At 40.4% G+C, this 23,348-nt stretch overlaps 1 protein-coding gene across 1 annotated transcript in view; it reads right to left on the bottom strand.

Moving 5' to 3' along the window:
• Positions 1–13,339: 13,339 nt before the first annotated feature.
• LOC141803338 (uncharacterized) overlaps positions 13,340–23,348 on the bottom strand; it is a 51,495-nt gene continuing 41,486 nt past the window's right edge. Inside the window, exon 7 of the mRNA XM_074687303.1 lies at positions 13,340–13,484. Within this exon, the coding sequence (XP_074543404.1) occupies positions 13,425–13,484 (60 nt within the window). The 3' untranslated portion in view covers positions 13,340–13,424. The remainder of the gene's footprint in view (positions 13,485–23,348) is intronic.

Genomic DNA, 23,348 nt, shown 5'->3' with positions numbered 1-23,348 from the left:
AAAAAAAAAAAAAAACTGTGTCAGGATTAAGAACATGTAGTACACAGAAACACACAGGAGTGTGCTGAAAAGAGTGAGAGCTCTGAAGCTTTTTCAGGGACAGGCCATTCTCAAAGAGCAGCTTTGGTTGCTTACAAAGAGGAAAGTGCCTGCAGCCTTTTCACAGCACTGAAGATACATAGTGTGAAAGACTCATTCCTAAAGGAGCTAAACAAGCATTCAGCCATTAATTCTCACTATCCTCTGAGATTTTCATCTCTGCTGAACATACCTGCATTAGCCAAGAAACTACATGAAGATGTGAATAAATTCTATGGATTTTTTTTAAAAAGATGTTTGTGTGTGTGCTTGGATGCTGTGTGAATGAGATGTAAGTGTAGCTCTGAAGCAGTAAATCTTCCGACATGAATTTATGTTTTCATATAACACTTTGTCAGAATTACACCTGCGGGCATGTCATTTTTAATCCGACAGGATATTACAGCTTTGGCAATGTATTACATGTTTCATTTCACTACATGGTTGATATTCTGTATTGCTTGTCCTAAGGCTCACATGCCATGTGATACACACAATAAACATGATTGGAAACATAAAGTACATGCACTCACCGGGCACTTTATTGGGTACACCTTGCAAGTACCTGGTTGGACCCCCTTTTGCCTTCAGAACTGCTTTAATCCTTGGTGGCATAGATTCAAAAAGGTACTGGAAACATTCCTCAGAGAGTTTGGTCCATATTGACATGATAGCATCACGCAGTTGCTGAAGATTTGTCGGCTGAACATCCATGATGAGAATCTCCCGTTCCACCACACCCCAAAGGTGCTCTATTGGATTGAGATCTAGGGACTGTGGAGGTCATTTGAGTACAGTGAACTCATTGTCATGTTGAAGAAACCAGTCTGAGATGATTCCAGCTTTATGACATGGAGCGTTATCCTGCTGGAAGTAGCCACCAGAAGATGGGTACACTGTGCTCATAAAGGGATGGACATGGTCAGCAACAATACTCAGGTAGGCTGTGGACTTTAAACCATGCTCAGTTGGTACTAAGGGGCCCAAAGTGAGCCAAGAAAATATCCCCCACACCATTACTAAACCACCAGCCTGAACCATTGATACAAGGCAGGATGGATCCATGCTTTCATGTTGTTGATGCCAAATTCTGACCCTACCATCCGAATGTGGAGCAGAAATCCAGACTCATCAGACCAGGCAACGTTTTTCCAATCTTCTATTGTCCAGTTTTGGTGTTGCTGTGTGAATTGTAGCCTCAGTTTCCTGTTCTTAGCTGACAGGAGGGTCACCTGGTGTGGTCTTCTGCTGCTGTAGCCCATCTACCTCAAGGTTGGACGTATTGTGTGTTCAGAGATGCTCTTCTGCAGACCTCAGTTGTAGTGAGTGGTTATGTGAATGACTGTTGCCTCTCTATAAGCTTGAACCAGTCTGTCCATTCTCCTCTGACCTCTGGCATCAACGAGGCATTTCGGCCCACAGAACTGCTGCTCACTGGATATTTTCTCTTTTTGGGACCATTCTCTTTAAACCCTAGAGATGGTTGTGGGTTAAAATCCCAGTAGATCAGCAGTTTCTGAAATACTCAGACCAGCCCGTCTGGCACCAACAACCATGCCACATTCAAAGTCCCTTAAATCACCTTTCTTCCTCATTCTGATGCTCGGTTTGAACTGCAGCAGATCGTCTTGACCATGTCTACATGCCTACATGCATTGAGTTGCTGCCATGTGATTGGCTGATTAGAAAGTCGGACAGGTGTGCCTAATAAAACTGCCAGTGAGTGTATTGACATTTCATATTTCACCCTTTTTTCTGCTCCTTTAAAGTCAGTTTTACATCTTTTTTGTATGATATTAAAGTTATTCAAGCTGGTGTTAAAAAGCAGTTTCAGTCTTATTAGCAGAAACACTTTTATATCTGCTCCCTTGTCACAGTTGAACTCTCTGAAATGAACATGTAGCCTTCAAAAGCAACCAGGAAAAGTTAAGGAATGGAGACAGAGTGGTGGAGAAGAACCACCAGTGTCCATGCAGTGAATAAGTTCAGAGCAGTGCTGCTAGTTTACATACTAGTTGAACATGCAGTGCTGAGCGTTTCTTCCATAGTAATCAAGTGTTTAGTATGTGTGCATGCCTGCACAAGCAACCACGGCACTCTCTCTTGATGGATGGTCATTTTCATCGGCTTGCTCATGCTTAATGAACCCTGCAGTTCGTGTCTTAATTGAATGCTTTTTATGCTCTCATGTTCACTCTCCTCCTTTGTCCCCCCGTGTCCCATCATTCCTTTCTTCCCCCCCGGCCCCTCCTTCCCTCCTCTCGTTCACGAGGTACCACGGTGAAAGCTAATGAATAAAGGCTCTCACTCACGCCTAACACTTCTTATTAGGCCTCAGGGGCACACAAACAAGCAGTGGTGCACACAGAAACACACAACTACTTACCTGCTAACACACAATGCAGAGAGGAGATGGGAGAGATAAGGGCAGCAGGGAAACTTTTGCAACACAAAAACGCTGACTTTTCTTTCATCTTTCTGGTTGCATACTTGCTGTTAGTTTGCTTGAAAACTATCAGCAAGTTTGCGCACATAGGAGGGAGCTGGTTCTGGAAATGCCAAGCTTTTTAAGGCCCGGTTCTTATTAGGTCATCTACAGCTGCTTGATTTCAACACACACACACGGATAATGCTCAAAAGCTTGCAGCAGAATCTGAACTCTTCACTGGACTGCTATTGCTCCACTGCTTTGTTTTCTTTGCTCTGTTTTGCTTGCTCTTTAATTTTTTGGGGGAATCGTTCTTTTTATTTTTCTGCTGTACTCTGCTTTTTCCTTGCCACTCTGTGACTCATCTGTACTGCAGCAGGTCAAGCAGGGCTCTCTAAATCATCCTCTCGCTCTGTACAATAAAAACATGGACATCCAACATCTTAATGCAAAAATTATTATTTGTGTTTTTTTCATGACCTCCTGTTTTGTTGCTAAAAGCTTTCAGTGCAAATCAGTATAGCTGTTTTTTTTCAGACTTCAGACTAGGTTGCAGTCTCTCATACTGGCAGTTTGTTTACAGGCAGCTAAAAAAAATCAGTCTGTTAGCTTCGGCAGCATGGGATCACGCTATTAAAATGCAAGTTAACGGCTTAGACAGACCAAGACCGGACTGAGCATAGCTTGACACACGTAGATAGTTTGATTGCTGGGTGTTTAGCGCAAGCAAATTCCCCCCCCCTTAACGCTACTTTATTTAATAACACCCCAACATGTAATAAACTTCAATTCATTATGTAATAACACTGCATTTTGTAATAATGTGCCTCATGTTGTAATAAAATTCTTGAATGCAATATGTAATAAACTTTGCTGCATTATATAGTAGGTAATTACTTATTAAAAAATAAGTGGGAACCCACATTTTGTAAAAAGTGATGCAATGTGTAAGAAATTGTTACATAATGCAGCAAAGTTTATTACATGTTGCATTCTAGAATTTTATTACAACATGAGGCACATTACTGCAAAATGCTGCGTTATAATGAAGTGGAAATGTATTACATTATTACAGATGGGGCCATTATTACATAATGTGGTGTTCCACTTCCCTATAAGAGGAAGTAGATGCCCATGAGAGATGTGGTTGCTGTACTCCAACACAACACAACACAACAACAACAACAACAACAACAACAACAAACTATCTAATGTAATTAACTCACATAATTTGTAAGAAACATAACGAGCCACAGCTCCATACATCTTGGCCTCCATCGTTAAAATGTTGCTGTCTCTTCGGGCTGAACCAAAACCAGTTTGAAAATTGTAACAGCACAAAATATCATAAAATGTCACTTTGCACCTTCTCAACTGTTTAACTACAAAAAAGCAGGATACACAACACTGCCAAGCTGACCTATCACAGGGCTTGTAAAGTGTATTTTAAAGGAGGTGCATGTACCTACCATGGCCAAGTCAAAAGTGATGAAGAGTCTGTAATCTTTCTTGAGTGCCAACCAAGCACCAGGGTAAAACAATGGCACTTTGTTGGATACAGTTCAATTTTAAATTTGTAAACCAGGAACACAGCAGTTCATCATTTGAACCTCAAACAGCTACCCAGTCTGAAAATGATGAAAGGAGGAAATGACTTCCTTTTTGAAGCTTGGTGGTAATAGAAAAAGACTGTAGCACTGAAAAGAAGAAGCCAGTTAAAGCACAGTCACACTGGCCATTTTAACTGTGCTGTACTCAAGCACGATGGCCCCCATTCCTCAGCTGGAGAGTACGACCAGCAATCACAATACTCCAATATGAACCAGACTTTAGGCACATGCTTGGCCCACCTATGTCATCGTGAACAGTCTGATTACACAAAGCATGATCTCATCAAGGTCAGCACAATGAGACACAGAGAGCACTGCTACGATTTCAGAGACTTTTTTGGCTTATGTTAAGTTGTTTTGGTCCGACACAGCCTTCTCATATCCAGCTAATGTTTAAAATGATTGTAGAAAGGAGTTGTCAGCGATCATACGTCATACATCATACCTCATGTCCCCATGCTTGTGCTCACGCATGAAGAGAAACGTGTTGAAACACACCTCTTCGAAATGCTTGTGGTCACACTGGCCGAACAATCTGGGCTTTAGGGCTGAAGCATGCTTGGGCACGGTATGGTTTGCCAGTCCCTACTCGCTAGTTCTGAATGGACTAGGGCCAAAATACATCAACGATCTTTTGTTCCCATATGAACCATCAAGACCACTTGTCATCTGGATCAGGTCTGCTTTTAGTCCCCAGAGTCAGAACCAAACATGGAGAGGCAGCATTCAGCTTCTATGCTCCAAACATTTGGAACAAGCTGCCAGAAAATATCAGGTCTGCTGAAACCCTGAGCTCATTTAAATCCAGGTTGAAGACTCACCTTTTTACAACTGCCTTTTATTAGAGCGTTTTAACTATTCATTTTAATATCTTCTCTTTAACTCTGCACTGCCACTATTATCTTAAAATCTGTTTTAATTGTTTTTAATCTTATTGTTTTACTGTATCTTATTAATTTTGATCTGATTTTAATTGAATTTTAACTGTTTTCTTTTAATTTGTTCCGTACCTAAAGCACTTTGAATTGCAATGCCGAAATGTGCTTTATAAATAAACTTGCCTTGCCTAGTTCTGCTAAAAGCAAGAATATTTCAGGACACTCATGATAATCATAGCTGCTTAACAGCACAGCTCTAAAACTGTTCCAAGCCTTGTCAGTGTCCATGTCTCAGATGAAATATCCTAGGTCTCTAAAACACTGTTCATCGCTGACATGCCTCTGAGGCTGTAATTCCCCCCTGCCAGCTCCCAGCATCTCATAAGCAACTAGTCCAGCTTTCACTCAGTTTATTACCAGTCAATCACACCAATGAACAAAAGCATGACTTTAAAAAAAAAAAAAGTTTAAAAGTTTAACCTTGTATTTGATTAATTTTTATTATTTAACCATCATTAACTTGTGTCTAAAGAGATTATTGTGTAACATGTATTCAGAAAAAGAAATGAAATTTAGCTAAGAGCATATCACATGACATCCAACTGTGAGTGCCACTGCAAATTACATTCTCTCGAGAGAAGTCTTATTATATCACAAGTCAACTAGGTGCTTGAGTGACAGAGGTAGAGAGGCAATGGATGATTCTGCCAGAGTACTCGGCCAGAACATTTCTGCACAAAGCCTTCATCAGGACTTTTTGTCACATCTTAGGATCGCAAAACCGGTCACACTGAAGGAGCCAGGGAAGCCTGAGAAACTTTTTATTTCACTTTTTATTCAGCCAAATAACTCACAAGGAAACCAACCTCAAACTAATGTTTTAACTTGTTAACACATTAATTTCAAGTTAGAATTAAATGGACAACAAAAGCAATCATCCAAAGAGACAGGAGGGAAAAATTGCCACAGTGGGAGCCAAAAAAAAACACAGTCCTGCTGCTTTCCTGGAAAAAAATGTGTTATTTTGGACAAGCCAGTGGACACAAACACAGATTCTTACAGCCTCCTCAGACAAACACGTGTCAAAGTGATGTTAGTGATGCTAAAAATGCAGTATTCTTGGCTTGTGCCCTTGGCAAGCTATTCATGCAATGTTTTTTAACCCTTCTATAGACAAACCACCATCTCCTTTGTTTCTGAGAATGCTTAAGGAAATCCTAAAGGCAAAATTTTAACAACTTTACTGTGCTGCTTGTAGTGAGAATGAAGTCTACCTTTACTTTTAAGACACAATGCAAAGATAAGGGGGCTCAAAAAAAAAAAAAAAAAACATTGTTCACTTAACCGTGTTGTTGTCCAACATGTCACAACAACTAAAAGTGTTGTTATAAAGTATGCTTGTTTAATAGCTGGATACTCCTCTTGAAGGACTTTCTGGTTGTGTGTGCATGAGGAGGCTGTTTTGTTATATCAGCAGAAGATGCAGAGGATCCTGCAGGCTAGCATAAATGTGAGAAAGGTGGCTTTAGAATCTATTTTGGTTAATCAGTCCCACCAGAATTGCTTGAAGCTGTTCAGCAATTATCACAGCAAACTATTATTTAATTTGCAGCACATTTGTTTAGAGGGAAATATGCTGAACTTTGAATTTTTTGCATGCATGTGTGCTGCATGTGAATGCTGATCCATGGTATATGATGTACCATACTGAAGATACAGGCCAAGAATGTGGAAAGCAACTAATCACATAAACCTTTATTTGTATTTTTTTGTTTGTAAAAAGTTAAATTTTTAGCATACCTGTGCATCACTCAGTTACTCTAATTATTAATTATGCCACTTAATTGGAGAGTGCAGTGTAGAGAAAATAAGAGGTACCCTGTGAGTGCAGTGTGAGTTCATAATAAAAGATCTTTAGTCTTCTAAAATGATGTCCATAAATACTGATTATGTGGAATTAAGTGGGATAACAGGAAAAAAATATTGAACACACCATGGAAAGGCTGTACACTTTGGCAAGGAAATGCACCATACCACCTGAAATCTGTCAGTTGGTATTATATGGTTTGCACTAATTATATTAGTGCAAACCAACATCAAATTGATGCCAGTCAGCTAGAGCAAATTGATGCCAGTCAGCTCCGTTGGGGCCATCAACAGGCCACGCGCAGGAGCTCCTTGCAAGATTTCTGACCAGGGAGTCAGAAAGATTGTCAGAAGAGTACTCAACAAGCCAAGGACCACCCTTAAAGTGCTCCAGAAAGACTTGGGGGCAGCAGGTACAATTATTACAGAGAAAACAATAGAGAATGCACTCCACCGCCATGGCCTCTATGGACGCTCAGCCTGCAAGACTCCATTCCTCAAGAAAAGGCATGTTGAAGCTGGTTTAAAGTTTGCTAAACAGCATCTGGACAAGCCTGTAGAATACTGGGAGAATGTTGTCTGGTCAGATGAGACCAAAATTAAACTTTTCGGCTGTCATACTACATACCATGTTTAAAGGGAGAATTAACACTGCACATCAGCCAAAAAACACTACACCAACAGTGAAGTTTGGAGGTGGAAGCATCATGGCATGGGGTTGTTTCTCATCTCATGGTAGTGACAAACTTCATATAATTGATGGAGCAATGAATGGAGCCATGTATGGGGAAATTCTTGATATGAATCTGCTGCCATCCACCAGGATGATGAAGATGAGACGTGGCTGGACCTTCCAGCAGGACAACGATCCAAAACACACGGCAAAGTTGACTCTCAAATGGTTTCAAAAAAAGAAAATCAATCTGTTAGAATGGTCTAGTCAATCACCTGACTTAAATCCAATTAAACATTTGTGGAAAGAACTAAGGAAAAGGGTTCACCAGAGGGCACCAAAGAATATTCCAGATTCAAAGAAAATCTGTGCAGAGGAATGGGCCAAAATCACACCTGAGCAGTGTGGGCGATTAGTTCAAACATACAAGAAGCATCTGGAAGCTGTCATTGCAAACAAAGGCTTCTCCACTAAGTATTGGATGAGTCTCAGTTAGCGTGTTCAATACTTTTTTCCTGTGTTGTCTAACTTAATTCCACATAATCATGATTTATGGACCTGAACGTTGTGATTTCTTTTCATGTGTGGATTATTTGAGTTAATACCAATGTCTGGTAGAAATTTTGTTTGAATTGCATCTTTGGAAATAAATGTGATGAGAAAAAAGTTCAATACTTATTTTCCCCACTGTACATTGGTGAGGTTTAGAGTAAATTGAGGTCAGATTAGGTAACTCTTACTCTTTCAAAAGCTCCATTAATCAAGCACAATTTTTAGGTCACATGTGAGACGACTCTCAGCGCAAGAAACATTAAATGACCATCCTGGGGGGAAATCCCTCTTAGGAAATGTTCCCCAGGGTTATTTTCAAGGTTGCACCGAAAATCTTCTTGTTCCGGATAAGTTTAAATCAAACTGAGTTCTCAAAGAGTGTGCAATAGCCAAATTGGCCAGTCTTTTGCACCCCTCCATTTTTAACCAGTGTTGATGAACCCCTTCAGACTCATGTAAAGGATATGAAACCACAGTCACACCAATTCTTGTTATTACCAAATCATCTGCACCTGGGCCAGAGTTATCAGTGTGAACACCTGCCATGCTGGCAACCCAAATTATGAGATAACAGCAGGCTTGTTGCTATTCTAATGTCTTTGTTATGAAATTGATATTTCCAACACAGGAGAAAATTTGTCAGGTGCAAACTCAGAAAGTTTAATTTTAATTTGGAGATTGTTCAACAAGATAATTGGCACAACAAAGACAATCAGAGACAGAAATATACCCGTTTCCTACAGAATAGTGTAACTCAGATCATAATAGTGTTTGTCTTTGACATTTAATAGATTAGAGATATACCTATTTAAAATAGCTCATGCCATGCAGCTACCCCTAATAAGCCTAATTAATTTATATTGTCTTAACATTTCATTTAATGATCTTTTTATTACTTTTCTTACAAGGTCAATGAGTAAAGAAAGAAACTTTTAATTATTCTATTTGGTTAAAGTCTCTGTGAGGACTTTCTTTGTGAACATGAAAAGTCTTACCTCTCTTTATATATATATATATATATATATATATATATATATATATATATATATATATATATATATATATATATATATATATATATATATATATATAGCTAGGGGCTACCCAAGTAGCTGCCTGTTGCAGCAGCTCTCTCGTCTTTGTCCGTCTCTTGTAATTTTTTCGTCTCTTTTTCGTCATCTTTGTATTTGGAGTGGATCATCACTTTGTATGGTTCATTGTCGGTCATGGACACCAAACTTTTTGTGGCTCCGGCGATATTTTTGACTACTTTTCTCCTGTGTTTGTCTGGAGATCCTACATGTAACCATGGCTGCATTGTTTACATGTAAACTCAGCTGTTAGCAGCCTGTAGCATGTCAATGCTAACTAGTGTAGGGCTTGATGATTTCCCTCGAGCTGAGGAGGAGGAGGTGAGGACGACGTGCCGGTTCTCGGGTGTGAGCTGGGAGGTGACGATGTGGACCTGTCCTTCCATCCATCGTTGTTGGGAACGTGGGATCCAGCTCCGGGGGATGGACGAGCTAGCCGTGCTAACCCAGCGGCATCGTGCTGTACATCGGACGCCAGCGACACATTAGAGGAGCTTCACCTGCTGTGAGCAGACAGGATCCAGGAAACAGAGACTGAACAGACTGCTGGGGAGGCTCAGTCCTGGACCCTGTGGAGGTGGAGACTGGCTGGGCTGGAGAGTGGTGGACGAGTGGTGGACGGGAGGTCGTCATCTAATTTCTTCTGGACCTTTTTGCACTTTCCATACTCTTTCTTACTTTTGTTTTCTTAAATGCTGCGGTGACTCCTGAATTTCCCCTCGGGGATAAATAAAGTATTTTCTATTTCTATTTCTATTTCTATTATAATTAAATATTTTTTTACACTTCATTTTTAAGTAAATAAACTATATATATTCGTGCAGCAACTTATGCTGTGTCTGAAAATTACAAGGTCCGATGAATGCATCACCAGCAATTGCAGGTTCAGCTACTAACTTCTGTGTTGTTTGATTCTCTGCTGGAAGTTGTGAGACGCGCTCGACCGAGATGAAACAGCTAGATAAGTGTTATTCTCTGACGGTTTCTAATGTTGTTTCATGTTATCAGTAATTATGATATCAACCATTTCTTCTGTTTGAACTGCAATGCATGATGGTATATATTGCTCATATAGTGAGCATCGCCAATACACTTCTCTTTAAAATGCATTGTGGGATACATTGAGTGGACTATATAGTGAATGACCATGCTCACTCAGATTTCAGACAGCACAACAAAATGGTGTATTCAATATATAGTGAATAGGGAGTGATTTAGGATACAGCCATGTTCTCATGACAGCAACTGCTCATGGGAAGCAGATCTTTTGAAACACTTGCTTCCCTGGATAGTCCTCAAAGTCCCTTTATATTATTGAGCCACATGATTTGTGATTTGATTGAAATGCTGTGCTCAGCATTTAAACTTACAAAAACCCACTCCAAAACAAAACAAAAAACCTAGAGTTAGCTGATAATTTATCTGATGTGTATCATAAATTAGCTTGTTTAGATTTAAATATTTCAAGACAGGAGACAAAAAGCTACAGGATAAATGTTTTACTCGACTTACTTTTAAACAGGGATTACAATTAAAAAAACAGGTTGTAACCTGGTGAGGAAAACTAGTTATGCCTACACTCTTAATTTTACTATCATTTGAAGTTATATTTAAAGCAGATCCTGCTGAGATTACATAACCTTCCCATGACAAGTGGTAATGATGCGTATGAGACTAAAGATATGCTTAAGAACAGATTGAACATCACAATAGATCACTGTCAGCCGCAGAATGAAGTCAACGGCTGTGTTAATCGACCATCAGTACATTATATCTCAGGTGACATCACAGACATCACAGGCCTAAATTTAATGAAGCTTGGAGGGATGATGTATCAGCACTCAAAGAGTTCTGGCGTTCTAACACATTATAGTAATGGCCCTGAGGGGGGCACTCTAATTAAAGAGAAACATTTTTAACTCAACCACATATCTGATGTGCTTTTGATGAATGAGGGAGGACGCTTCTTTTTGGGACTTTGTTGCAGAGTTTTAAAACAGCTGATGAGGATGCTGAAAGTAAAGGTCAAAATATGAGCCAATATATCAGACACCACTGGTCTGATTATGATAAATGCTTCGCAATGGACGCCTTTGAGAGGACTTTAATATACAAAAATGACACTTTATGATCAATTGAAGGCATATGATGCATGATAAAATATGTTGAAAATACCAAAAAGGTTGAATAACATCTCAAAACCTGACTTGTAAACTTCATACAGCTGAATGAGATTGTTTGTAAGCGTAAAGTACTCAAAGCAACGTGTGTTTTTAGCAACCAAGCTGATGATGTAAGGGAGGCTGAGTACTCGTCAAGGCTTTTTCACCACCTCACAATGATCCACCAGCAAAAGAAAATATTCAACACATTCATGGGATTATTCAGAAAAGTGCTGGTGTTTGAAAGGATTTAAAGACACCCTGTCCTTGGTCCATTATGCACAGTGGTCTGAATGAATGTAAAAGATGTGCTTAGTTCTTACTCCTCGGGGCTGCCACCAGCGCTAACATGCTCATACATTTTAGTTACGTCTTGTCACTTTGTGTCAGCACTTTTACTTTGTGTCCTGGCTGCAAAGAGCAGCATTAAAGTTTGTAGGTTTTAAACCAGATCAAGGACAGTACGGGGAACAGGAATAGATTTCTTTTAAGTTGACTGGTTAAGTAAATTAGCAGTAAAAGGGGAGTGTTGGCTGAGCAAAGAGTAAACAGTGAGACATTGGCGATAAAGTGAGGTTAGTTAAATGAGTAAATGTATCCTTTAAAGAGGCATGGTGTGATTTTTTAGACAGAAATTAGGACTACTGAAGGATGAATCTTTGGTCAGAAGAAGGTTAGCTTAGCAAAAATACTGAAAACAGCAGAATGTGTCAGGATTTACCTCTTATAAAGAACATAGACACTTAAATACCAAATGTCAAACACCTTATACCAGAAATAACAACCTAAGTGAATCTTTTTTTTTTTTTTGACTGTGATGGAAATCAGACAGCGCTAACTGTATCTCTCACAGCAGCATGTCTTAAAGGTGCTAAAAGTAGCACTGCTTGCTCATCCGCCACAGGGTGAGTTCTTTTTAAATGACAAAAATGTTCAAGACACGTCAGACTTGGATCACATCTTCTGAAACTTTTATACCCAGCAACCTTTTCATACTGAGCAAAGAATAACTTTTGACATGTGGGTGAAAAGTGATCATTTTTCATTATCTGAAGATTATTTTCTGACGAGACGGCACTTAAAAATACAGTACAGCCCAAATGTGACAGTGCAGAGAAATTATATAAGGCTTCAGAAGTATAAAGTGTCATGTCTTTTTATTCCAACAGAAGATTGAGCGGTAAGAAGTAGACCTCTGTGTCTATATTTTATACTTACCGTCCCTCACACACACCTCTCCATCTCCTCTTCATATAATTTCACATCAATCTCTCCACCTGAATAACAGTTGACTTGAGAAATTTGACAGCAGAGAGAAGCAGCAGCCGCAGTTTGAGCTTCTCCAGTTTCAGTCAAATGAGTTGGAGTGAGCCCAGCCTCCTGATCAGCTCCGAGGCCTTCTTATGGATCAATGGCCTGTGAGCCTTGATAATCTCTCAAATTGATTGGTTGCCTCATTGATCATTACCTCAGCATCAACCAATCAAACATCTTAGAAGTAAACAAACAAGCCAAACAAAGACATCCCCCTGAAGTTTGGTCCCCGAGGAGAAGCGAGTGATGTGAAGGAAATATATGAACTGAATTCCCCTTTGGAAGAGAATATCAAATCATAAGAGTGCTTAATATTTCACTGACTTGATGAAATATGCATTGTAGCCCAGAATGGAGGAAAAATGCAATGATTTGGATGCATTATGTATGAGAAGGTCCGCTGGCAAAAATGACTGCACTGTTGAATAATCGCCATTTCACTATCACCACAGCACAATGAGATTTTGTTATTACTACGCATCACTCAATTCATTTGGAAAACGCATACAGTTTGCATTTTGTATTAAAGCCTGACTTGTGTGTGCACGGCACACGGATGCTCACTAATGAACTGAAGCTCAGACTGGGACGTGCCTCTGCTTCATTTGATGAGTCTCACTGCGGATTAGTCGCAAAAAGAAAAGAAGTAATTACCCATGAAAGTTAAGTTTAGTTGTATGAGGCAAATATATTTATTAGTCCGCTAAAAGGGAACGATAACAGAGGCCAGTGATTTTAATGATGTGCAGCAACATCCTTAGCAGGGAGGCAATTACTTTGTCACAGTGGCTGCCGAGCAAACATGGCTGGGTTTGGACAGGTTACCTCCTGCCTGGAAAACAAAACAAAAAACAAAAAAAATTAGTTTGCATTCAATTAATTTCTTTTTCACTTACTCAAAATAAAGTGTGTGATCTTTGTATTCTTGCATTCTGCCCAAACCAGGTGGATGCATAATATTATTCACATAAGACAGTCATAGCTTGCATCTTTTTTAATAGAGGTAGACCGATATGGATTTTTCTGGACCAATACCGATTATTTGAAGTCAAGGAGGCTCATAACCAATATTTGAAGCCGATATTAATTTACAGTCAAAGTGAAAATATTGGTGTCAAAATTTTGAATAATACAAACTCCAACACTTAACTGCATTCAAATGTTTTCAAGCATATGTTTGTTAAACGGCTCCCAGGCTCAGCAGCATGATTTATAAAGTTAAATGAAAACTTTAAAAAAACAAATAGCTAAAGTTTTCTACAGTAAATAAAGTTTTCCAAAAATTTCAATAACTGTAATAACTCCTCTGTTGATTGGCTGTTACCCAAGCCATGGCTCTGCTTGTAACCAATCAGATGGGACTGTGGGTGGAACAGTGCTGGGGATTGAATAGTGACAGCAGACAGTCGAGCGGCTGCATCAGAGCTGCAACACAGTTTCAAATTTGTTTCTCATTGGCCGTCAGATTAAATATGCTGATATGCCTCAAAATGCCAATTATCTGCCCCGGCCGATAATCGGTCTATCCCTATTTTTTAACGTCATCCTGAACTAAAGCATACATTATTGCAAAATCCATTCTACACATCAGGAGGAGCGCAGCAATGCATAACAACAATACACACAATTCTGCACTGCTCATCACGTGCTGGAGTTGGTTTGAAGTTCTAATATGTAAATACAAACTGGTTTTGTCTGAACACCACAACTGCTGCAACATTAACAAGTCAGACTCTGCCCTGGCTTGACCACTACCTACAGTGCGCTGCCCACACATGAACATTTGGAAGCCATATGCTTCAGTGTCACTTCCAGCTTTCAGCCTTTTAAGGAAGCTTGTTTTTAAGTCCATGTCATACCCTGAGGTTGCAATTCTGTTTTTTGCAGAAAATGTTCTGAACTATTTTACAGAATGTGATTGCAAAATATGACGTCTAGTGGTGTTTTTAAAGGTCCCATAAAATGCAAAAATCACTTTATTAAGTCTTTTAGTGAAATTTGTGGGTCTTTGGCTTTCCTCCCAGCCCACAAAATGTGGTATTTAATGACAAAACCTGTACTTAGTAGTTCTTGTGAAGTTAAAATCCTGACCTAAAACGAGCTGTTTGGATTTTGGGGATATGCCGACGTCAGCGATTCACTAATTTGACCAATCAGGAGTCTGACCTGATTGGTCCACCTGAGCAGATACCCCCAAACCCCCTTCCCGCCCACTCCTCTCCCCATTGCTGGAGAGATTTGAGGAGAATGCCAAAGTTAAAGAGCCATCACTGCTTTGTTTTTGGCTGTAAACAGCCATATGGTTCCATGCACATCTTGGAAGAAGACAAGACTAAGTGGCTAGAGTTCATTTATCAAGAAAATGTGCCAGCTACACTCAGTAAAACTGTGCATGTTTGTGTTAGTCACTTCACAGCTGACTGCTTTTCCAACTTTAGACAGTAGAGCAGGAGGCTAGTGAATAGACTGGTCCTGAACCCAGGCACATTACCAACCATCCGCCAACAAACCTTGGACTCTGGAAATGTGAGTATTTTAAATGCTGTGTGCTGTGGAGCAGATAAAAGAGCTTTACCTCAGTGTCCCCCCTGTCTCTGTGTTAGCTTCAGGATGCTAACTGTAGCTGCAGTTAGCCTGTTGTTTTAGCATGTAATATTACGGTAAACAAGCTTCGCTGTTTGCGGAACATTGTGCACTCGGAGCTCGTGGCGCCGCTCTCAGTGATGCAAGAGAGCGGGGCGGTATCAGCGGTGGCTCATTTACATATGAAGGCCACGCCCACTAAATCAGAGCGTTCTGAACAGAGGGGCTATGAGAGCCAGGAAACAATGCTGCTGTGCTTGATTTATTGGCTTTTTGAACCAAAACATGTAACTACCATTTCATGAAGACATCAATGATCCGTAGTAAACTGCAGAAAAGGAGCATAATATGGGACCTTTGAGTTTCATAGATGTATGTGTTGATGTAATGGTGAGGAGAAGAAGGGCTTTTTTTTCCCCACCAAAAAGGGGCCTGCAGAATTATGTAAAACCACTGGATAAGAGTGCGTCATCTATCCACAAAAGCATTGCTTGAAGCCCGGCAAGAGAGGCCAAAATCATAATCGCCCACTCATGTTTGATAGTTTCTGCCATTATTTCCGAGAAGTCAAAGTCTGATTTGAACAGATATGTTCTCTGGTCTGGTGACAAGACTTTATGATGACTATGTGTCATAAAAATGAGCTCTTTACATCAACTGGTTTGTGTATGAGTGAGGCAAAGCGCAGCCTACAGATAGTTTAATGCACCACATTGCTTCAAAGTGCACTCGGTATCCCCTGCAGCTAGACAGAATACAAGCACTCTGAAGATTTTACAGCATGTACAAGCAGTTCCTCAGAGATGTTATCTCAATAACAACAACTAAAAATAAAAGTGCATTTCTCAGAAGCACTCATAACTTCTGAAATCAATAGTTATTGAGAAACAGGGCTTCAGTCTCATCAGCAAACTGGCGTATCACTAAAATGCCTCATGATTTCATTAAACGTGATCTCCTTCCTCCTAATCTGATACTTTCAGCTTTTCTGGTGTTGTTGTGGATGAAAAAACATCCCTAAAGATGATTTAAAAGCACAAGAGCAATAAATTGTGCTCTTGTTTATTGGGCCCTTGCTTCTGTTCAAAGGGAGCAAAGTTCAGCCTTCATGTATAACTGGACTGGGAGCCAGAAGACTCCTGAGCTGACTGCTTTAAACACTTGCACTCACATCACAATAAAAGAGGGAGGATAAATAACTATGGGAATAAAAGCTTTACAACTCTCTGCATCAAACGCTACAGTCTACAGTGGGTACAGTTTGATTTCCAACACTAATCCAAGGTTTTTAGAATCTGTGGACATCTAACATTCATTAAGTAAAGCTTATTAATCCTGACTAATTTCATTCATAGCCAGGGCTTGTGCAAGAGTCTTTGCTTTGAAGATTTAAAACCAGTAAGATCAATGTCCCTGACCTGTTTTGCATGCTGGTTAGTTAATTAATTTAATTACACTGATGTGTTAAAAAAACTTGATCACTGCATTCTGTGATCTATCTCAAGCCCACTGCTTCCTCACTGTTATTACAGCAAGCCTCGGAGACAGTCAGGTCAATTTTTAATCTAGCTGGTAAAAAGCAAAAGGATAGCACAAAGTGTGTGGATGGGGCAAAGGAGTTCACAGACTTGAAGAAGGAAAATCACGTCCAAGAAACATGGATAATGGTGATGTTTTAGGATAAGAGTAAAGAAAACACCAATGGAGTCTGAGGCCTTGTACACACCTCATTCGTTTTTATACGAAACTCTCATAGTGGGCAAACCTGCTGTTAAGTATGACTCGAGGCATGGAAAACACACTTTTGGTAGTGTTTTCCAGACCTGAAACCCGGGCCACCCAATCAGCATCAGGGGCCCTAGCATAGGAGAGCAAGTGTGGCATCTTTACAGAGAAGGCGCTGGAAAATGTTTCTTGTGGTGGTTTTCCCAGCTCTCTGTCCGCTATATGGAATGTGCTTGCCTGAATGTGTAAATCATAGACCGTAAAAAAAAATGAATGTCATCTTGCTCGGCTCAAAGTGAGGTCGCCACAAAAACTGCTCCTCCTGGTGGTTGGCTGCAGTATAGGTAAAAAAATCTGACTCTCTAGTCATTCCAGATGGGCTGTGGTTTAAACTTTAAAAAATGAATACACCTCAAAGAAATGTTTCTCAAACCCGATTGTTGTGGTGATTTAAATATATTTACTGACTGCCTTGTATTCAAGTTCTCTTTATCTGAAAAGTTTTGTTTTCATTAGTTATAAGAGGTCATGATTGGATTAAAATGTGATGTGGTGTTACTTTAAGTTTAACGATGATTAACAGCTGCCATCTTGTGTATTTTTTTCAGGGATAGTAAAATGTGTTAGGAGGTAGAGCCAAGAAGAGATTAAACTCTCAAAAAAATAAAATAAAATAAAATAAAATAAAATAAAATAGAAAAAAAAAAAGTTCACCCAGCTCCACTCAGATTCTCCCAGAATCCCTCAAAGTCTATACTGTGCAGACTCTGGCTGCACAACGGCCGCCAATGGCTGTGCCTGTGACGGGGGAATTTTGGCTTCGAAACTGTGCATGTGAAAGAGTTGGTGTGGAATTTTGCCAAGTGCGATTGAGGCTATTAAGTCTGTTTAGAAAAACAAACAAAAAAAAAACAAACAAACAAAGTATAGACCTGATTAATGAGAGAGGTAACTTTTAATCACTTCTACTGTGATCTGGTGCTATATGAAAAAAAAAAAAAAAAACTTGATTTTTGAGGGGGTGGGGTTGGGGGGCACTGCCAAGACCTTGTCCTCCTTTATTTTGTCAGTGTCAGTATCTAATGGTACGACCACACCAAACGCGAATTTGCAGCGCGATTACATACAAAGTCAATGGAAAGATGCGTTTAGCCACCGATTCGCCTCGGGCGCGTTTGGCGCGGTGCGTTTGGAGCGTTCACGCGTTTGGCCGGTAGACGCGAATACGCTCGAGTTCAAAATATTCCCCCACGACGTCATTGTTTTGACGACGTTGGGGGGCAACTGCCGCCTGCTCCGGCTCCAACTCCGCCGGAGGATGGAGGAGAAAACAATCTGTGTGGTGTGTCATCATCCAGAGTTATACGATACGACGTGTGAACTCTACAGAGACCAGAAAAACAGGAGCAGGCTTTGGTGAAAGTCTCTGAGGAGACAGGTTTTGAATGTAAGTTCTGTAAACATTCGTTCCCAGCTGGATTTGCCTGCACGGGCTATCACTGAGTCCTACTGTGTTTTCCTCAGCGGAGTTTTGAGCCTGATAGAGAGGAGGAAAGAGTGGGGCAGGGGCAGAGCCAGGGAAAAGATGGAAGTTCTCTGTGCTCCTCTCTTTCCTCCACCCCTTCATTATCCCCAGGGAGACCTCCGGGAACATGGGTCGGGGGCTCGGGTGGTCGGGGGTACTGGGGGGTCAGAGGTTCGGGGGATCGAGGATGAGATCGCAGGGAACAGCCAAGCAGGGCTGGTGGATCACCAGGGAGAGGCAGCAGGCATTGATTGTGATCTCCAAAGCTTTCACACACTCTCCTGTCATGCTTTGGGAACCACAGCTCATTGTTTTTCAGCTGCTCTTTTGGACTTTTGGTCTTCAAATGAACGAGCTCTCTACTCCGCATGCGCAGGACCGCGCTAACGCGCGTACGCCCCTCAGCTTGTTAAAAAATGTCCAGCGGCGAGACTCGGGCGTTCACGTGGCGCGTGACAGGCCATTCGCGCGAGTAAATTCGTGTGTTCGCGTTTGGTGTGGCCACGGCATAAGAGAGATAGTTATCTGCATGTGCATAACTGTGAATGCAGGACAGTGCTGTGTGTCTGATTCGCAAACATTTAAAAGAACTGGCTTGCTGAAAATAGCACGTGAGATGTTTAAACAAGTGTATTGTTGCCTTAATGCCACAAATAGTTTTTTTTTTTTTTTTTTTTTTGGCCTCAAAATTAAACGTATACACCAATATAACAGCGGGTACCCTTTCCCAGAGACTACGCCATTTGCACTGCCATACTTGCGTACATGGCACAGGTTGCATGACCTGTTGGCATATACATCATGTTTTTACAGAGAGGCTGTGCAAGATGCTCTGGCTAGAATTTAAAGAGAAAGAGAAGCGTGTTTGTGCATAAAGAAAACAGCCTTTATATAAACTTCATTTGCTCCAAGATGGTTACAGCAGTTGTATTTAAACTTTCACAGCCCATACCCCAGTTAAAAAAAGTCTGGACACACCATGTGAGACTTCAGTAAACCAGCTCGGTGCTTAACTCTGAGTGGCACCAACAACAAACGGCTCGAGGCCTGACAAACAGTTTTATCACTGGCCTGTAAATGTAGTTGAGTAATCTGAAGTTGCAGATCTTTCCTGGGAACGTCTCTTTCAAGGAACAGTTACTAAACTCTTCTCTCAACCACTCAATCCTCTACAAAGCAGATAAAAGAGCTGACTGTCTGCAGTTCCTTGAAGTATCAAGTTGATTCATGTCAAAACCAAGAGAACTGGCAAGGTGGTATTTTCAATATGACTCTTTAAAATCATTACTGTTACAGCTTCTATTTTCTGCAGGTTTGATTACATGCTGTGTCAGACTGTAAATTCACAGTTAGAGGCCCAATACAAGCACACTTCAGATAGAATAAGTGATTTCTGAGCTGCATTCAGACCCGCATTCAAACCCTGTATTTATGTGAGAAGAAAAGAGCGGATAAGGAAAGCAGCACTTCCCAGAAGTATTCACACAGCCTCTTTAGGGGAGTCAGTGTATTCATGATTTGCACAATGTGTATATTCTAACTAACTAGAGATTTAAATATTTCGCTGAAAATAACAGACGCATTCAGTGGCAACAAGAGCTCCATGAAAATATCGAAAGTACTGGGTAAATAAATGCTTCAGCAAATGGCAAATTGATTTTCCTCCAGAAACTTAAACACAACATAACAGCGTCTGGCACACAGCCGACTCCCTAAATATCATTCAGAGGGAGATTCTTCCAAGCTTGATCTCAGCTCTCAAGAGTGCCTACATTTCCATTTCTTATTTCCCAGTTTAGTCTAGTTTATATTTCCTCATTTATCATGTCTGTGTTGCCGGAAATACTTCTTTGCATCCATGGTTTGGAAGTCTGGTCTCAGGTGGAATGGGTGTCAAACTCTAAGGATTTTGTGCTTTATTGAAAATTCTTATTTGTGAGTATGTGTAAACAAAAAGGGAACAAGGAATAAACAATACAGGGAGAAGATGAGGGTCAGTGTTGGGATATGGCTGAGAGGCAAAAGATGAATGTAGATGTGACTGATCTTAAATGGGATCTGTGATAGACAGGCTCTTCAGGGGGTCTGCCTTATTACTAGTTTCACTTTCAAGAGGAACAAGGCTACAGCACAAAAGGATGCTTCAGACTGGCTTCTTTTACTCCCTTGTGTGTGTCAAAGATGATAGTGTCTTTTTTCTTGGAGCGACAAGAGGATCAGACACTCACTGCACTTTGTCAATAACCAAATCCCACATAAAACTTCAGAAAATGCCCCAAAATAAAGCTTTACTGTACAATTATCAAGCTATAAACTACAAAGAGCTCTGCATTCATCTTCGCTTTCAGAGATAAGTTCTGTCTGACTACACCCTGCTGCTTCTTTATACCCCGTCTCCTTTATGTGCATGTGTGTGAGTGCGTGTGAGATCAGGGGACAAAGATCGGCCTCATTGGCATTCATGTATGCATTTGATGTCAAACAGTCTAAATATTTAAGACACTAGAGGGCAAAAGGGAAGAAATCTGGGAGCAGCCACAGGAAGCTGGATAACTGATTGATTGTGCTCACTTATCCTGCTGTAGTGAACAGTGCTGCACATGTGTTAAAGAGCTGGTGCGTCTTTTTTGGGGCATAAAGAGACAGATATCTCATAAATATGTACATCCGTGGGTGCATGTGTGATTTAAGGTGTGTGTTGGAGTGTGCTCACGTCACTGTGTGTTATCGCCCACGTCACTAAGCGCTGCCTTGTGCGTTTTTGTGCCGTCCCTCGCGTCCGTGCGATGAAATTCAAATAATAAAAATCAAGGCGAGGATGAGAGTTGGATGCTGCTTGGATGACAGGGAAATGTTGGGCTGGCAGTGATATGCCTTTTATGCTCACTTTGATGGTCAACAAAAAAAAAATCCTTCTCTTTTTTTGTTCTCACTTCCTCACAGACACACTCACACACAGAAAATTCCCTCACTGTTTTTCACAAGCTTTGACGCCAAAACTCAACTCTGTCCAACAAATGTGGGTGTCAGACGAAATCTTAAGCTAGCCTGCTATCTTAATATGCTTTGTTAATCTAAAATCAGTCATTCCCAACTGAGATATATTTATGAAAGAGGAGAACTCGTCTCATTTACTGAACTTCACAAAGAGATTTGCTTGAAATGTCATGATTTGTTTTTTGTTATTTAGATATAAAAATGGTCAGAGAAACAGCACTTCACACATGCAAAACTGCATCAGCATCACCAGTTGGAACGTCAGACTGAGTCACTTATTGAAGAGCACACAGCTGCTCAAATATAATGAAAAAATATAATTAAACACTTATGCTTTAATTTAATTTAATTTAATTTAATTTAATTTTAATTTAATTTATTTGATTTACAGGGACAATGCATATTAATAGACATTTACAGTAAATATGCCAGAGTTAGCCAAAAGGCTAATTTTCATTTGTAGTCCCCGGCCAGATGTTAAAATGGACAACCTAAAAAGCAAAAGATGAAATAAAACAGAGCAGAATAAAAGAATGCAGAGTTAGTTATTTAAAAAAAAAAAATATAAATAAATCACACCCTAAAGTTAAACAGTACTAGGATCTGAGAGAGAAGAAGAGAGAGACAGAGAGAGAGAGAAAGAGAAATAAAATAAAATAATTATAATACATAAGGGTAAATAACCACATATATAAAAAAGAGAGGGAGCTGCATAAGGTAGGTTTCCAAATCATGCAAAGTATATAAAGAAACAACAGCTAGCTGAGTTATGCTAACTTATAATATCAAGTAATTCCATTACACACCTGTTTTCAACCCTTCTGTCTTTACTTTTTAGAAACTCTTGTGTTGATTGAAGATTTTGAGATAAAAAGCTGAAATACTTATCCTAAAGGAGTTATTTTGCTCCTCTTCTTATCACCTGTGCCTTCAAAAGTATTTTAAATAGCCACTGGTGTCTAACACCTGAAATACATCAGATATGTCTGCAGTGCGAAACCGTTGCGCTGCACCGGCTGCGTGTTCAGCCCGACAAGCAGCATGACTGACAGACAGCTGGAGTCACAAGACCGAGAAGTTCCCGTGCTCCCCACTCCATTGAAGACTCTCTCTTCATTCATGTTTGGCTGTAAAACCTCAAACCTTTTGACTCCTAGTCTGGCTCTGCTCATTATGTCCGTTTGTCATTGCAGTCAAGCTAAAAACGAACTGATTTGACACGGATTGTCATATTTTGAAAGTCACTGGGTGTTTTTAGGTAGTTTCCGGTCCCAACTTCCTGTCCCACTTGATCTTCCCTTCACTGAATTTAAGTGTCACAGCTCTGCGTCCATCAAAAATAGGGTGGCTGCGTATTACCTGCAGCACAATGGACCCGCCACATGTTTGCATGAGGCGTGAAAACGATCCACGTTCATACAACTCCAAGAGAATAAGTCACAGCGATGTAGTGGCTATTTAGTTTTTGTGTTGGCTCTGCTGAGCATGGATGTGTTTGTTAACCTTTTTCAACAAAAGCAAAATAAAAACATACTCATTCAAACAAGCTAAAGGCTTAAGACTTAAAGCCACTGCCTCCAGTGCTACGCTGACGACACCCAGGTTTACATTTCCACCAATTCATTCTGCTCCAACTCTCTCCACCCTGACCAATTGCCTGGCTGAAATCAAATCCTGGATGCAAATAAATTGCCTCCAACTCAGCTGTGTACAATCTGACCTCTTCATTATTGGTCCCAAATATCTCACCACAACCACCAACAACTTCAACCTCTCCATCAACAAAGCTTCCCTCACCCTTTCCACATGTCCACAACCTCAGTATTATTATTGACTCCACTCTCACTCTGGAAAATCATATCCATC

This window comes from Halichoeres trimaculatus, unplaced genomic scaffold (genome assembly GCF_033239565.1).
Source record: "Halichoeres trimaculatus isolate MK-OKI-2021-1 unplaced genomic scaffold, fHalTri1.1 fHalTri1_scaffold_14, whole genome shotgun sequence".
Classification (NCBI taxonomy): Eukaryota; Metazoa; Chordata; class Actinopteri; order Labriformes; family Labridae; genus Halichoeres; species Halichoeres trimaculatus.
This window is presented reverse-complemented; position numbering and strand designations above follow the sequence as displayed.